Source organism: Bombyx mandarina, chromosome 16 (assembly GCF_030267445.1).
Source record: "Bombyx mandarina strain Sakado chromosome 16, ASM3026744v2".
Lineage (NCBI taxonomy): Eukaryota > Metazoa > Arthropoda > Insecta > Lepidoptera > Bombycidae > Bombyx > Bombyx mandarina.
The window spans coordinates 9,474,199-9,490,742 of record NC_143222.1 but is presented as its reverse complement, the minus strand read 5'-3'; the positions used below and the strand labels follow the sequence as shown (position 1 = coordinate 9,490,742).

At 35.8% G+C, this 16,544-nt stretch overlaps 2 protein-coding genes and 1 long non-coding RNA gene across 3 annotated transcripts; 2 read left to right on the top strand and 1 right to left on the bottom strand.

Annotated features, from left to right (window-relative positions):
* The first annotated feature begins 1,726 nt into the window (after positions 1-1,726).
* LOC114247697 (uncharacterized) lies at positions 1,727-3,191 on the top strand. Its single transcript, XR_003624900.2, has 4 exons — positions 1,727-1,873; positions 2,295-2,326; positions 2,637-2,687; positions 3,063-3,191. It is a non-coding gene; the product is annotated as an uncharacterized LOC114247697 (long non-coding RNA).
* Positions 3,186-16,492, bottom strand: PPO2 (phenoloxidase subunit 2). The gene is made up of 11 exons (XM_028180711.2): positions 16,232-16,492; positions 15,775-15,970; positions 15,163-15,271; positions 14,590-14,710; positions 11,645-12,106; positions 10,696-10,848; positions 9,043-9,177; positions 8,197-8,378; positions 6,904-7,046; positions 4,418-4,653; positions 3,186-3,616 (listed from the first exon to the last, which is right to left on the bottom strand). The coding sequence occupies exons 1-11, from the start codon at positions 16,340-16,342 to the stop codon at positions 3,383-3,385; spliced, it is 2,082 nt and encodes a 693-aa protein (XP_028036512.2). The 5' UTR covers positions 16,343-16,492; the 3' UTR covers positions 3,186-3,382.
* Dph1 (diphthamide biosynthesis 1) lies at positions 12,892-15,340 on the top strand. Its single transcript, XM_028180712.2, has 2 exons — positions 12,892-13,264; positions 13,572-15,340. Exons 1-2 carry the CDS (start codon positions 13,024-13,026, stop codon positions 14,579-14,581), a joined length of 1,251 nt encoding a protein of 416 aa, XP_028036513.2. The 5' UTR covers positions 12,892-13,023; the 3' UTR covers positions 14,582-15,340.
* Positions 16,493-16,544: the final 52 nt, after the last annotated feature.

Genomic DNA, 16,544 nt, shown 5'->3' with positions numbered 1-16,544 from the left:
TAGGAAACCTATGGAAATGAAACGTCAACAAAAAATTCGTGCCACTGTGACGTCATCTGGCCACAAAACATGGCGGTTTTAGTGCTGCCCAGAAGATTTTAATGTTAGTAGGTTTTATCGATAAACGTTCTTGGCTCATTTTATTTTAAATATTGTTGAGTGAATGTATTTGTAGAATTTATACTTTAATAGGAAGTAAGTATATTGTTATGTGCAAAGATGATGTGATTTAGATATTATGTGAAATCTAAGACGAGTTCGTGCTTCAAATATGCCAAGTAAACGATATGACGATTTTTAAAATTTGCTACACTGATTTTATGAAGTTGTCGTTTGCCGCAAAACATAAAGATATGGCGTAGTGCAGTGCCACCTGCCCATTTCTAGCATGCTGAATGTTATCGTATTTTGAGTACGTGTTTTTCTTAGACTATTACAATCTATTTTAATTGTTTTGCTGACTCTAAAGTCCGTAACACACTACCGCAGCGCACCTCAAGGAAGGTACGCCGCACCATTTGAATCACTCTCACTTGAGAGTGATTCAAATTTTAAACTTATCAAGGGACCGCCTGATAAAAAAAAACACCCACAGAACATTTATTCGTTAATAAAATTACAAACGTGATTCCTTGTGACTTCCTCTCTAAAATCACTTAATTATTAAATATTTAACGAGTTGACAATAGTGTTATAAAACTATTTTATTTAAATAGTTCCGACGACTTTCTTGAGATCCTATAAAATATGTTTTAATTATTATTTTTGTATGTTTTAAGCATGATAAAATAAAATAAATTATATAAGCAATCATATTAAATCGATATCAAAGTCAATAAATAATGTACAACCCAAAACAGACGGCCGAACTGACGTGACAATGACATTTGGCGCGCTAAACATGGCGGATTTTCGGCCTCATTAGACGGAGACGGAGACATTTACGTATATTCATGTTTCATTTTATGTACGCACTGAAATACTGTTATATTGTTTTCCTGCGAGTTAAAGTGTTGAGTAAGAACGAGATAGATATATGTTTATGTGTGTGCCTTCAAAATGGGTGCTATTTATATAAGCAATTGTACGTATAGAACAATTTATGTCGTGTCCCTACTATATAGGTCTATGGAAAAATATGAAGCGGGAATATTGATGTCAGTACTGACGCGACAGTACTGTGCTGACTTGAATCAATTTATACGATGGCAGTGCCAGGTCACCACTGACTCAGCAGCGCACTGACTCAATGTAAATCTGCCTTAAGCTGTAATAAAATGAAGTATTTCCGAAAAATATCGATCTTTGAATAGAAGTCTGATGAATCGGCTTAAAAAATCGATGCCGTGAAGATGTATTTCTCTCAAATCGATATACTCGGACCGCAAATGAAGCAATATCTGCTACCTTAACACTGCTCACAGAAAAAATAAAAATTCATACAAAAGCTTTCTTTTATTTCTTTAAATGCGAGATAAGGTGATGAATGATAATTTAAGATGTGAGGCTCTGTCGAGATAATTTGTGAATATTGCAATTTTTATCATGTGTTTGGGTGCACTCAGTAAATCAATTAATCACAAATTATTTTATATTTGCACTTGAATTGAACACAAAGTATTTTTATGGTCCATTTCATTGGTTAGTTTCGAATGAATAATAAAATTATTTTGGTCCAAAATCGAAATTTTGAAAATCGATCTGAAATCATCATCTCTATCTGAAACAATTTGTACGACACGACCGTTAGTTAGTCTTTGGTCCTCGTCAATCCGTCAATTCTTTTAATTAAAATTGAAAGTGATCGGCATGGTTCGAACCTCAATTGGTTTATTATGGATTTTCTATAGTTTTTTACCACCGTGAATTTTGAGTAAGACTTTTAATATTTAATAAATGCAAAAATTAATTATAATCGCTAATTGAGTGCTCTGTACTGAACCTTAATTTCATAAGTCGACCACGTGCTGCACACGTTCTGTCCAACTCTTAACTTTTAACATTAACCAGAATATATTAAATAAATGTTTATATTGAGTACAGCTTATCGATAAGATAAGATTATTTGTTCAGGTAAATTTCTCACCAGGAAGTTATTTGAGGAAACTACAAACGATCACTCGATAAAGGATACCTCCAAATTCTTATCTATGATGAAAAACCACACGAGCCGAAATGTGTTGTTATGATAACTACATGATTCTAAATGATAGGACTGATTTTTTATTAAGAATATAAAAAACTGGACAACTAATTACTATAACACTGTATTAATTTTATTCTTTTCTTTTCAGGAATAGCTGAAGTCACTTTGGTAAACTTCATGGTAAGTTGATGGTTACATAAATATGTTTGGATAAGTGATCTTAACATAAAACTTAATAACCATATGTTTGAATAAGAATAATAATTTTCAAACTAATTAATGAAAGTGAATAATTGCTTTTTTCACTGAAATTAAGTCAGTCAGTTAATCATATTAAATAGGTGGTATTCAATGATGAGAAAACTACACGAGCCAAAATGTGTTAAGTATGATACAACACATGATTGTTAATGATAGGCCTGATAATATTGTTTTTTTTGCCTAGTAAAAAAATTGCATTGAAAGTGTTTAATGATAAATTAATTTACAGGACCAATGCAGTTCCTGAGAGGCAGAATATTCTACTAATGGTTGTAACAGGGTAAGCATAGATTAAAATTAGCCCAACAATAAACATTAAATCTAAGTTTTTAATGTAATTTGCACAGAACAAAAGAAATTTAATTAGAATTGTGACTATAGTGTAGTTATAACTTCTTTAACTGCTCTGAGAACAAAGTATATATATGCAAGTTCCATAGCTATAATAATAACATTCCACACAAAACTACTATCAGTTTGAAAGATTAAATTGAATTAGATTTGTTTTTTATTAAAATGATGAAAGTAAACACGAGCCGATTATGTGTTTTGTTTGAAAACCATATGATACAGAATGATAGGCCTGATTCACTGATGCAGTCTCGAATAAAAAAATAAAAATTGTTTATTTACATTCAACCAAGTGACTTCACAGGTAGCTGCATGCAAAAAATGAAGACTGCTGATAATGGAGAAGAATGCAAGTTTTTTGTTTGATGATGCTGATGACCGGGCTGGAGGATACCGTGATGCTACAGTTTTGTAATAAAACAATGAATATGGATATGCTTTTTTTATTTAGATATTAACATAAAACGGGTCACTTAAGTAGGTTAACTAACTAAATTATGTACATTTAACATTAAAATATTCTAAGATGAATACATCAGCCTTTTGGTTTTTTAAATGCTACACTTAAATAAAAAATCGAATTTGTGGTTTAAGACGCGTATTTCATTTTAATTTTGCGACATTTTAAACTGACATGGGAGGGTTCCGTGGGTTAGGTTCGGTGACGTTTTGCAATTGAATAGTGATGTCCTGCAAGCCCATGTTTGGTAAAATGAAGTCCTGGAGGCTGGTGGCGCTGCTCGAGGGTCGATCGAACGGGAATCCCATAGCGCGCCTATCAGGGTATTTCTTATCCTTTAATCCACAGAAGCTCGACGCTTCCACACAAGTGAGCTGTTTTCCGTCATCTTGATCGATCTATATATAGAAAGAAAATATATTTCACTACGTTAAAGGAAAAATTCTGATACAAAAATTTTAAGTAGTTTACATATTAAAGCAATAAATTATCATTTTTAAGTGGACAATTAATTTCGTTTGATACATTGTAACTTTTGTACACCAGCGAGATTTTTCAACCGTAATTCATTGAAAATCTTTTTGTTAAGAGTCGACGATAATATCTTTTGGGAAACACCGTGACTGAGCTCACTCTTGAGCTTCGTTCGTAGCAAAAACTATAAACTGGCGATGTCCTATTCTCGGATGAAAGTTGGTGCGATGATAAAAGGACTATGATCATCTGTACTTCTATACTCTATACTAATATTATAAAGAGGAAAAATTTGTTTGTTTGTTTGTATTGAATAGGCTTCGGAACCACTGAACCGATTTGAAAAATTATTTCACTGCTTGGAAGCTACACTATTCACGAGTGACATAGGCTATAACCTTTTTTTTTTTAATTTAAGGATTCTTACTAAAACTCCAATAATGTAACCCAAGGTGTAAAAAAATTACCTAAAATATTCTTTATATCGCGTGCCCTGCGAAAACTATTGATGATAGAATAAAATAATGTACTACGACTTTGTAGAATACATTATTGCTTACAAAAAGTGTCGCGACAGCATATGTCTAACTATTATAGTTATGCCGCAATAAGTGTTATTTTATTTAAAAAATAAAAGTAGTCAAATATCGTTGAAATTTTTGTTTAAAGACCCGTGCGGAGCCAGAACTAGCCGGTAGTTTTAAATAATTCAATGGACAACTTACCCGGTCTAAATCATAGTTGGATAACATAACGAACAGTTGGAAGGGCATGCCGGCTTCAGTGCCCTTGGGCACGAGCATGTGCTGGGGCCAGCCGCAGCCGCAGTAATTGAAGGTAGCGAGGTCGTCGCGTCGAGGATCATTGCCCTGAGCGGATAAGTCGCGGAATGTCTGTTCAAATGGAATAGTTATGGAAGACTCCGTCGACTGACGGACAATATTATTCTCTCCGGCGTTCACTGCAATAAAATAAGTTCGTTATTAGGTTCAAGATTATTCATGAATTTGTATATTTGTACGATATACACAGGTGAACCTCATACAACATTTACTGGTGGTAGAACCTCTTGTGAGTCCGCACGGGTAGGTACCACCATCCTGTCTATTTCTGCCGTGAAGAAGTAATGCGTTTTGGTTTGAGGGGTGGGGTAGCCGTTGTAACTATACTGAGACCTTAGAACTTATACCTTAAGGCGGGTGGCGCATTTACGTTCTAGATGTCTACGGGCTCCAGTAACCACTTAAAACCAGGTGGGCTGTGAGCTCGTCCACACACCTAAGCAATAAAAAGAAGTAAAATTTCGGTTATTGCCATATATTGTGATTACAGCGCAATACAATTTTCTAAATAATCTTAAATAAAAATCTGTTTATCGTGTTGTAAAATTCCGTGTTATAAGAGGGTTACTTGTAGGTACAATATCTACATTCGGTAAAATATAGTTATTTGAAAGACGTTAGTTATCTAAGGGAGCCGAATAAGAACTCGATTGCTTTAGGTAGGCTGTTAGGTAATTGTACCTTAAGTGGCAAATAATGGATTTTACAATCCAATTATCTGGGAATACATAACATTTTTGCCTGAAGAGTTCAAAATATAATATAATATAAATATAAGATATGTACATATATAATAAATAATATATACAATAGAAAGTGTCGGGAGCGGTTGATTCGCAGCTGTAAAATTTGATATTGAATCTCTACGGAACCGATGGATCAAACTTTGTATATGTTTACACCAGACTTATCGAGTATGAGTAATCGATATTATTTAATCACACCTATAATTATCGCCTTCGACTATTCACGCGATTTTAAAATTACACAAATCAAGAAGATTAGCTATGACGATAGCCAATATGAGACAAGAGTATTATTTCCTGATCTGATAGTATTGTCGCGTGCACGTTTTTGATAAATTCTTGTGTAAATTTGCCCTCAGGAAACCCCAATGTAATCTCAGACAGTATAATCTATAATCTTGTAATGTTTACTGATAATAACGTCACTATTGACACCAAAATGATATATGAAATGTTGTATTAATTTTGATTAATACAAAATGATAGTGAATGATAAATAGGCACGGTTATTTCAATTTGTTTTTTATTATTTATTAGCGGTCCTATTTAATAAATAAAAGCTTAACGAGGTTATAAACCTATGTTAGTTATTTTAAGCAAATCGAAGGTTTTTTGTTTCCGGTTCTTCCGGTTCAGGATAAGTCATTAAAGTTTTATAAGCTGGTTACCAGAAGCCTGTCATTGAGTGTTATTCATAACCGATAGAGCTTTAAGCAGTCATTAGTCTGATAAATTTAAAGTGGCCGGGAAGGATTATATCGTAGATACCAAATAAATAAAAAAACCATTGGCTTCGTAAAGCTAGTCGTTTCTTACTATTTTCAGTGATTTTCAGTATTGCAAAAAAAAAAAATCTTTTTCCAATGTCCATAATTTATACTGCAGCTAGGACCGCTATTTTGTGAAATATAAAATCAGAGATAATTCTCCAGTTTTATTTTTTATTACGTTCTACCGTGGAGTCGGTTGGCCCTGGCTTGATCTTACTACAGAAAAAAATTGAAAACGTGTTAATGTGTGGTCGCACGACTGGACTGGTTGGGTAGCGTAGCGATGGCAATTGCAGTGTAAAGCTGCTTTCAGACTACGCTATACTATAGTGCCATATAGTATAGCAGCGTATATAATTTAAAGTACAGTACAGTGTGAACGTGTCCATAACAATGTATGGTGCGCGATATTGTTGTGCTATAAGCTATATACTATACTAGCGACCCGCCCTCGCTTCGCTTCGGAAACTGTAATTTATTATTGATTTCTCCACTATTTAATGGATGTTATTATACATATAAACCTTCCTCTTCAACCACTCTATCTATTAAAAAAAACCGCATTAAAATTCGTTGCGTAGTTTTAAAGATTTAAGCTTACATAGGGACAGACAGAGATAGGGACAGAGAAAGCGACTTTGTTTTATACTAAGTAGTGATGCTATTATATTATGGCGTAGTCTGAAAGCAGCTTAATGTGGAAGGTGCGGGGCGACCGGGGACGTCCTGAACTGTTAAGGAAACCGTGGTCGAGGGACATCCGGGAATGTATTGGAATTTGACGCAAAACAACACTGTTTCTATCGACCTCCGCTAACATAGGAGGCATTACAAGAAGTACTTGAATACTCACGGACAGTGACGAATCTGTCCATTTCAATACACATCTTGCGTTGGTCGGAGAATATCCAGGGGACATTGCGCTCGTCGAACTTCGGAGTGATGAAGATACGCACTGTGGTGCGACGGCTGCTACCGGTGTTGTTCACGTTTATTCTGAAAGAGATTGGTGGTAAAAAATGGTTTTTTACTGGTGGTAGGACGTCTTGTAAGTCCGCACAAATCTATAGTTTATTTTCCTAAGTTGATGGTCTAGAGAGAACTAATCAGCATCACCGGGCTAGTAGGTGAGCTCATGGGACTCAAACCTGACGATGTTACTAACACGAACCCTAGCAAGAGCCGTGCTTCGCAGAATCTACCACCGGATCGGAAACGCGACCCACTGAGAAGATCCGGTGAGAAACTCAGTGGACTGTATCCGTGGCTTAATTTACTCGCTGAGCCCTTCGCAGTGTGACCATCTCTAAACTATAGATCCTGCCTTACTTTAGTTGAAAACCTGCCAAATCCTGCCAACGTCTGTAGTAAAAAATGCCTTATAAATGCCAACTTTATTAACCGTTTTAATAAACCAAGAAAAGTAAAAATACAGGAGTTTCATATTTTCACATACGCTCTTTCATATTTTCGCTTCATCACCACCACCAATAATAATAAGTATCGCCCAAGAAATGTCACTAACAAGATATTATCACCTTAAAATCTAAATCGAATTTATCTATAAGTATGTCTTTATGACTGATTAAATCTATATATTAATACGTGAAGGAAAAACTTTGTATCCCTTTTTACGAAAATTGCGCGGACGGAGGAGTATGAAATTTCCCACGCTTATAGAGAATATAAAGAAGGAGTGTAGAATGTTAATATTTTTTTAAATTATGCCTAACAAATACATTAAAACAATAAAAAAAACATTACACACACTACATGTATTTGACGCACACACGCATGCATACTATTTATTATTGTCAAACTTTTATTCTTGACGTCTGTGGTCAAATTGAGAATAAATTAAATATTGTTTGTGTTTATTTATTTACCTAAAGTGTAGTCTTGCCGAAATCTGTGATTAAAGAAGTATAATAATTCTTTGACAATAGAATCATAATAGTGTACAAACTTATAATTTCAATTAATTACAGTCGAATTTCGACTACCGTGGGACCACTAGTTGAAATATAAACCGTAAACTCGTGTTTATGAATACTCGTTTTAAGATTATCAACTTTCTAATTCAAAGTTTTAAAGTTGTTAATTGAATGTGATACGAATGTAGCACGAGGGCGGGTCGCTAACTCACCTGTAGCTGAAATGCCTGTAGTTGAGGTGAGTGAAGCGAGCGTACACGGGCCCGTTGTCGGAGAAGTCGAGTCCGCGCGACAAGTTCACGTCGCTGAGCATCCAGTACGTGTTCAGCGTGTTCGGTTGTCCGCCGGCCGTCTCCACCGACACGGACCTCACTTGCACGCCCGGGTTCTCGAGCTACGGTAAGGCGAGGCAAGGTTTTTCTTGGAAGACGACTTAGGACTTTTTTTCCCCTTTTTTTATTGCTTAGATGGGTGGACGAGCTCACAGTCCACCTGGTGTTAAGTGGTTACTGGAACCCATAGACATTTACGACGTAAATGCGCCACCCACCTTGAGATATAAGTTCTAAGGTCTCAAGTATAGTTACAACGGCTGCCCCACCCTTCAAAGCGATACGCATTACTGCTTCACGGCAGAAATAGGACTTTCGCAGTCCACTGGGTGTACCAGAGCCAAATTGCCCTTAAAACCGGTATGAATAATTTATGTTACACAAGAACATTTCCTTCTTGGCATTACGAAATGCGCAACTAGGGTTCATTTCAAACAAATTAGAAACACCGCGATCGTCGATAGTGCGTTTTCGGATATATTTTTTTACCAAGAAACATTCGGCTCTGGAATTGACTTTGCTTTATAATGTTTCTTTAGCTGAAAAGTTCAGCGGCAGGGGTTTGGCATTGCCAAAATCCATGAGCAATGGTTACCACCCCAAATATATGTATGTCGTCAAACGCATTTAGAAATATTTATCAAAAATTAATTTAATTTAAGATTAGAACATTTAAGAAAAATTTATCAACTAAACCATTAATAAAAAACATTTAAAGAAAATCACCTCAGATCGAGTGTAAGGACGCACGTAGGCAGATTCCTTGTGCCTCTGGAAAACGTCATCGATGTAGGCGTGCCAGCGGTAGAAGAATGGATCGCGCATCGTTGTGGCCTCATCAGCGATAACCCCAAATTGTTCCTGTAAAAAGAGATATCTGTAGCGTTTTTCGTCCAGCAGGTCAAGCGAAGGGATACCCTGTGTGGTGTCCTAAGAGAATTACTGATTTACCTAACTTATGGACATTAAAAGTGTTTTAATGATGAAAAAGTTCAACATACTGTGGCGTGGACTTGTAGGTACCTACCTGAGAGTATGGAGGGTAGAACTAAGGAGTATTATCTCAGTATATTAAAAAGTATTCGCTGAAAGGGAGCCGATTAAGATGGCGCCACAATAGCAAGTGGAAAGATTTTAAAAACACGCCTTAAGCTACCGCACTTCGGCTGTTCCGTAATGCATTGCGAGCATTGCAAGGTGTGAAAACGAATGAAGGGAGCGAATAAGGAGCTTTTACTGTATTTAAAAATTGCATAATAATATGTCATTTGAATTAATCGTATAATAAAAGGAATAATAATATTTAGTAAACGAAAATATTGTTTTCCAAGCAATTCAATGTATAAAGTAACTGAATTATTGCAATAAGCTTATGAGTTCTGTTTTCCAATGCAATTTCGACTTTTACCTCACATGTTTCAAAGTAGGCGACCGTATTCACATATATTCGAGACCCGGTCAATAACGTTTCAAATTACTTCAAAATATATACATTTATCGATATACTAATATTATAAAGAGGAAAGATTTGTTTGTTTGTATTTAATAGGCTCCGAAACTACTGAACCGATTTGAAAAATTCTTTCACTATTTGGAAGCTACACTATTCCCGAGTGACAGACTATAATCTTTTTGAAAATAATTAGGGATCCTTACTAAAACTCTAAAAATGTAACCAAAGGTGTAAAAAAATACCTAAAATATTATTTACATCGCGTGTCCCCCTACGACTTTGTAGAACACATTATTATTTACAAAAAGTGTCGCGGCAGCATATGTTTAAATATTATAGTTATGGCGCAATAAGTGTTCTTTTATTTAAAAAATAAAATAAAACAACGTCAAATCTACATTCTCGTTCAACTACTACCTGTTCATAGATTTAAGAAAACTGTTAAGGAACGTTTGTGCAACAAGGCATATTATAAAGTTAAGGATTATTTACTAGATGGCACTACGTGGGAATGAGGCGCTCGCTCCTGGCCTTTTCATTTTTCATTATTATTATTATTTTTTTAGACTTGTTTTTTCTTTTATTGTGAATATTTCTATTTATTTAAAAAAAAGAAAATATTTGAGAAAAAACAAAAAGAAAAAAAAAGCCCGCTGAGTTTGTTTCGCCGGTTCTTCTCAGGACTGTGGCTTTTTTTGGAACCGGTGGTAGAGTTAACATTGTTATTTGTATTTTGACATTCAACAAGTGTGTCATACTGACATCTAAGTTGAAATAAATGATTTTGAATTTGAATTTTGAATTTGAATTTGAAATATCCTTGAAATTTTTGTTAAAGACCCTAACGGAGCCTGAGCGGGCCGCTAGTCTTCATTAAAGTGGCTGCTTATTGTTGCTATTTTATGAAAAACAGGCGCATTACTCACAAGGTATCTGTGTTCCGGGTCGTGCATGTACGCGGTGAAACTGTGCCCGTTGTTGTGTATCGAACCGTACAGTTCTCTGTTCGGCGAGAGGGCGCTGGACTCCAACATGTTGCCGAGCGTATCGATGTCAAGAGGCCGAGTCTGCCCGTTTGGCTGTAAACAAAAAGTATTCATGTAAAATGTATTAATCCTTCATGGTACCAATGGTATAATACTTCTTTAATACTGAAAAAAAAAAAAACCAATTTCAGAAGGGTTTGAATATTATAGAACGTTCATTCGGTTCCCATTTTGAGTACAAACGCATTAAGCGGCCAGGTTCCGGCGGTCGCTAACTTCTAATTTGTCTTTCATTTAATAGGTTGGGAAAAAAGTCCATGAAAACAAACCGAAGCGCGATGATCATGAAATAAAGTCAGTTTACGTAGACCGAAGAATCTTCGTGGTGTTACTGTGCCCGGAATTACAATAATACCATATTGCATATTTAATGCATCGAAACATGATTCAAGAGAGTATGATTTTAAGAAGTCGTCGTGGCCTAAAGGATATGACGTCCGGTGCATTCGTATGTAGCGATGCATCGGTGTTTTTACTCAAACGAGGATTGCGTCTCCGACCGGAAATCCGGAGCCTGGGATGCAGTAAGTGGTGCATGCAGTTACTGGTGGTAGGACCTCTTGTGATTCCGCACGGGTAGGTACCACCACCCCGCCTATTTCTGCCGTGAAGCAGTAATGCGTTTCGGTTTGAAGGGCGGGGCAGCCGTTGTAACTGTTACTGCACTGAGACCTTAGAACTTATGTCTCAAGGTGGGTGGCGCATTTACGTTATAGATGTATATGGGCTCCAGTAACCATTTAACATCAGGTGGGCTGTGAGTTCGTACACCCATCTAAGCAATAAAAAAAAAATGCGTATAAGGAAGGCTAATGCAGAGAATATTTACCAATCTAACGGTACCAGTCGCGATAGCTTCTTCAACATTTCTTCTCCAGCGTTCCATTTCGTCAATGGTCACAAATAGACCTTCGGCGGCACGATTCAGGTCCTGCCATTGCATACCGGACTGACGCGGCGGCCATCCACGCGACGAAGTCAAACTGTCAAGCTTAGGGAAGTAAGCCTCCGGAATTGGCTCCCTCCAGTTGCTGAATTTTTTAACTCTTTTTAATGAATTGCACAAGCGCTCGCAGTTGAAGCGGGCTATCACTTGCTGGTGCATATAGAAGAACAACTCCCCACGTCGGTCCTTAGCTACGATTGAAAGATCGTTGGCCGTAAACGGGTAGACCAAATGCCAGTGATAATGATGCAGGTTGATGCCGATATCTTCTCGCCAGTACGCAAGGCGGTGTTCTTCTTCTAAGTCTGTCGCAGTGTAGTCTCGTGGAATGATAATAGGTATGCGCTGTAAAAATGTAATCTGTTATAGCGTCTTATGAAATAGTTCATTTTTTACAACTACGTTAAAATAGAACGCGGATTTCAAAGAATTGCTATACTGAAATTTTCTCTAAATCTCAATCAGATACGTTCCGTGTTTCTATTTAGACTCTGCATATTCATCGGACAATGTCCTAATCAGTTAATTCATATAGTGTAGTCGAATGAAACGTAATTGGCATGATCACTATAGAGCTGTCATAATTTCGATTATTTTTTATATCAATAGGAATTCAATCATTTCTAATTTTCAAACCCATACTCAATTATTGGTAATATCTACCTAACTGTAAATGATTCATGTTACTACGAGTATTATGGATAGGTTGAAAAGAAAGGCTTCACAATTTTCTTTACTTTCAAAGCTGAGTGCACTGCGCTGTGGCGCACGCCGCGCTGGCAGGCATGCGTATGATTGAAGAGAGGAGAAGGTAGTTCAAAAGGACTGGTTTTTGGTTGGCATAATATTTTTAAATTTACTAACTATACGAGGACTACATTCAATTAACAACAGATACTTAGGTATTCCCTAACAAGTTGCCTTCCATTCCTATTTTTATATTTTTTTTTCAAAACCTATTGATAATCGTTATAAATTTTTTTTTCGAAAACTATAATATTTTTTTTACATGTAAGAATAATAAGTTAATTAAAAACTAAGTGATTACATATCATTCCCAGTTTTGGAACATATCGAAATATAAAAATAAAAACCGCATGATCAAGTAGGTGGAAATAACAATTCGCTGCGTAGTCTGAAACGTACGCGCTCTTGCAAAAGTCACGTAGGCCAGTGCGCGTGCCGTGCAGTGTTTATATTTTGATGGAACAAAATTAACCTTTTTTATTTTTTAATGACCATGTTCTAATCTAAATAATATTATGGAAGATTTTACCAATAATCCTGGTATAGTTGTTATACGTGCGAAACCGGAAGGACAAAGAAAGACTTTTAAACCCAAAGTTAGATCTTTAAATAAAATACCTGATGATTTGTTGAATGATCCCCTGCTAAACAGGGCTTGCGCGGCTTTACCAGAAAATTATAATTTCGAAATACACAAGACGATATGGAGAATACGGTCTACAGCGGCAAAACGCGTGGCCCTACAGATGCCTGAAGGTATGGTACATTTCATACTTTTTCATAAAAGGCTTACAGAATAGGTTTTACAAAAAAAATATTTAAGGTTTGCATTCAACAGTTCCAAGCAAGGATATTCTATAGTTTTAGGGTACCGGAAACATAATTACATGAGATGATAACCTAAGCACTCTCGACCCTAGAATAACTTTAACTTTCACATGGAAATTAATTTCAACCACAAATGAAACCCGTCCCTATTGAGAATCATGATGAGACGAACAAGATCATGAAAATAAAATTGAAATATACTCATGGTTTCATGTTTCTAAATTAATAATTCCAGGTCTAACTATGTTTGCAACGACTCTCTGTGACATAATAGAAACATTCACCGAAGCCGATACTGTGATAATGGGAGATGTGACATACGGAGCCTGCTGTATAGATGACTTCACTGCTGTGGCACTCGGTGTAGACCTCCTTGTGCACTATGGACACTCTTGCCTAATTCCCATAGATCAAACTAGTAGTATTAAGGTTCTGTACATATTTGTTGATATAAAAATTGATCCGTCACATTTCATAGAAACGATAAAACTAAACTTTCCATCTAAAACTCATTTAGCATTAGTTAGCACAATTCAATTCGTAACCACTCTACATTCTGTAGCCAAGAATCTTCGTATTGAAGAATACATGGTGACAGTGCCACAAACTAAACCCCTTTCACCAGGAGAGATACTTGGGTGCACTGCTCCTAAATTACAAGCAGATGCAATTGTTTATTTAGGAGATGGAAGATTTCATTTAGAATCTATAATGATAGCAAATCCTACAATAAGTGCCTACAAATATGATCCATATGATAAAAAATTTACAAAAGAAGAATATGATCATGTTCTCATGAAGGCCAACAGACAGAAGCAAGTGAAGACTGCGGAGTTTGCAAGTAATTTTGGCCTTATTCTTGGCACTCTTGGAAGACAGGGCAGCACAAAAGTGTTAGCAAATTTAGAAAAGCAATTATCAAACTCTGATAAACATTATGTAAAGATATTGCTATCAGAGATTTTTCCTAGCAAACTTGCTTTATTTGGACTGGATGCATTTGTTCAGGTAGCCTGTCCCAGATTGTCTATCGACTGGGGTACAGCATTCCCAAAACCATTATTAACACCTTATGAATTTGCAGTGAGTTTAGGCAAAACAAAATGGTTGAAAGATGATGGTACTTATCCAATGGATTTCTATTCTAATGACAGTTTAGGACCATGGACACCAAATTACAAACCTGTGTTGTGTTCAGACAATATTAAAGAATGTGATAATTGCTGTGGAAAAAAGGACAAGTGAAAACTCACTGGAACATCTGGTGGAATAACGGCTGCAGTTTCACGAGCTTGAGTGAATACTTGGGAATCCAAGAATTTAGAGGGAAATACTTCTGCAAAATTCTTAACTCTGACTTTTCTGGTATCACGTCTGCAAAACGTTAATTAGAAAAATAATTATGTTTATAATTTATTCTACTTAAGTATTTTATTGTTAGTATTTGTTGAATATCTACTTAATTTTTAATATTAAAAATAAATAATAAATGTTAGTAAATGCATTTCAATAACTAAAACAGAAAACATTATTTTATCAATTGTGTTTTTGTTTTTGTGATTATACTAATATCAATACCAGGTTGAAGAAATTAATAAAATATCTGATATTGAATCCCAAAAAGTCGTTTGCCTATTAGATACATTTTCGGCTCAAAAATGTTTGTTCGTGATCTAGAAGTTAACGGGTCATTCATCAGATCGAAGCTGAACCTAAGGGTAGGTTTCTATGTATAAAATAAGTGGCTCAAAAATTTTATCTAGCCTCAACGCATATAAAGCACTTTGAGCTTAATTATAAAGCTTGTAAATAAATAAATAGATTACCTGTGCATCAGTGCCACAGAGTAACAATAGTTGAACAACTGAGGGTTCAGGTTTACTCGTGCAAAGGCGCATGTCGATAGCAAATCTTGTAATTCGTTCTCTGGTACATCTAAACGGGGATAAATTGTTACCATTTATGAATGAATAGTTTAAATATTAAATTTTTATTATTTTCATATATGATGTTTTATTTATTCCGAATGGTTATGAACTTTCGCGATTTTGCGGTATTAACCCGTGATCATGGCAGAATATTACCGAAATATCGGGTATTCCTGAAATGTTAGGTCGCTGACATTTGAAATTTATTTGTGACGACAATTTCATGTTTTTTTAACACTGTTGGGAAAACATCGATTTGTATACCATCCCGATTTGAGACAAGTTTGAAGAACAGCACGATTTAAACTAGTACTTTGCGTTTATATGCTTGGCATTGATCCTGTAATTTCATTTTTTCGCATCAACCGCGTTCAGAGGAATTCATGTAATAATGACCAACGTTTAAATGTATAGATTTTTTTTACCAAATGTGAGGCGCATTAAATCTATGACAAAAAACGCCTTGATCTAGTCCTAGTTAGGTTTCGATCAGAATTATAAATTGCTTACCCATGAGAACGCCAAGAAGTTCATTTGCCATTTCTTGATGTTTAGGTAGAAACAATGAGAATTCAGCGTCCTTGGGTAGTTGAGTTGCAATTTTAAATTCTGGGAGTTTGCTGAGGTTCTTGAGGGGTATCTTCTCAGAAGCATCGTCACCGAAACGGTTGTTTAATTCGATGCCGTTGTTGGCGTAGTCCTCAGTCTAAAACAATACAGTATTCAATTACCTGCGTAGCATATATTGAAGAAATAATAAATTGATAAATACTAGGTATATTGCCCATCGAAAGAGGAAAGTCTGGCTTACCGAACTTCATAGTTACACGCGCGTTGTTTTATTAAGTTTCGTTTCGACTTTCCTCGTTTGGTGGGTGTACAATTTTTATAAATGTGGAAGCTTAAGTACTAAGGTTCATGAGCAACTGCCTTATTAAGGAAGAAAAAAACAAGATGAAAAACTGACCAAAAATTGTTCTGTGAGTTGAAACACAGAATTGTTTTCGCCCTTGGGTGTGATGAGCGGCTCATTTGGACGATCGAACAGCAACTCGAGACTTTCAAAAACGTCAGCCATTTTTTATAATATTGAACTTAAATAAAAAATAAAACGCGTTCTTTATATTACTTTACACACTTCACAGAAGAACTGTGAAGTGAGAATGATTTTCGTTAAGGCCGTGTCCGGTTTTATAATCGGGCGCGTATTAGTTATGAGTGCAAGCATGCGGTGCGAGTTGTGTGCAAAACCGCAAACAAATATTGGTTTATTATTGAAA

Coding starts and splice junctions, on each gene's coding strand:
- Dph1 (XM_028180712.2), top strand. CDS start 13,024: ATGGAAGATTTTACCAATAATCCTGGTATAGTTGTTATACGTGCGAAA. Junction 13,265..13,571: donor GGCCCTACAGATGCCTGAAG/GTATGGTACATT, acceptor TAATAATTCCAG/GTCTAACTATGTTTGCAACG.
- PPO2 (XM_028180711.2), bottom strand. CDS start 16,342: ATGGCTGACGTTTTTGAAAGTCTCGAGTTGCTGTTCGATCGTCCAAAT. Junction 15,971..16,231: donor AACTCACAGAACAATTTTTG/GTCAGTTTTTCA, acceptor GTATTGTTTTAG/ACTGAGGACTACGCCAACAA. Junction 10,849..11,644: donor CGACTGGTACCGTTAGATTG/GTAAATATTCTC, acceptor TTTTGTTTACAG/CCAAACGGGCAGACTCGGCC.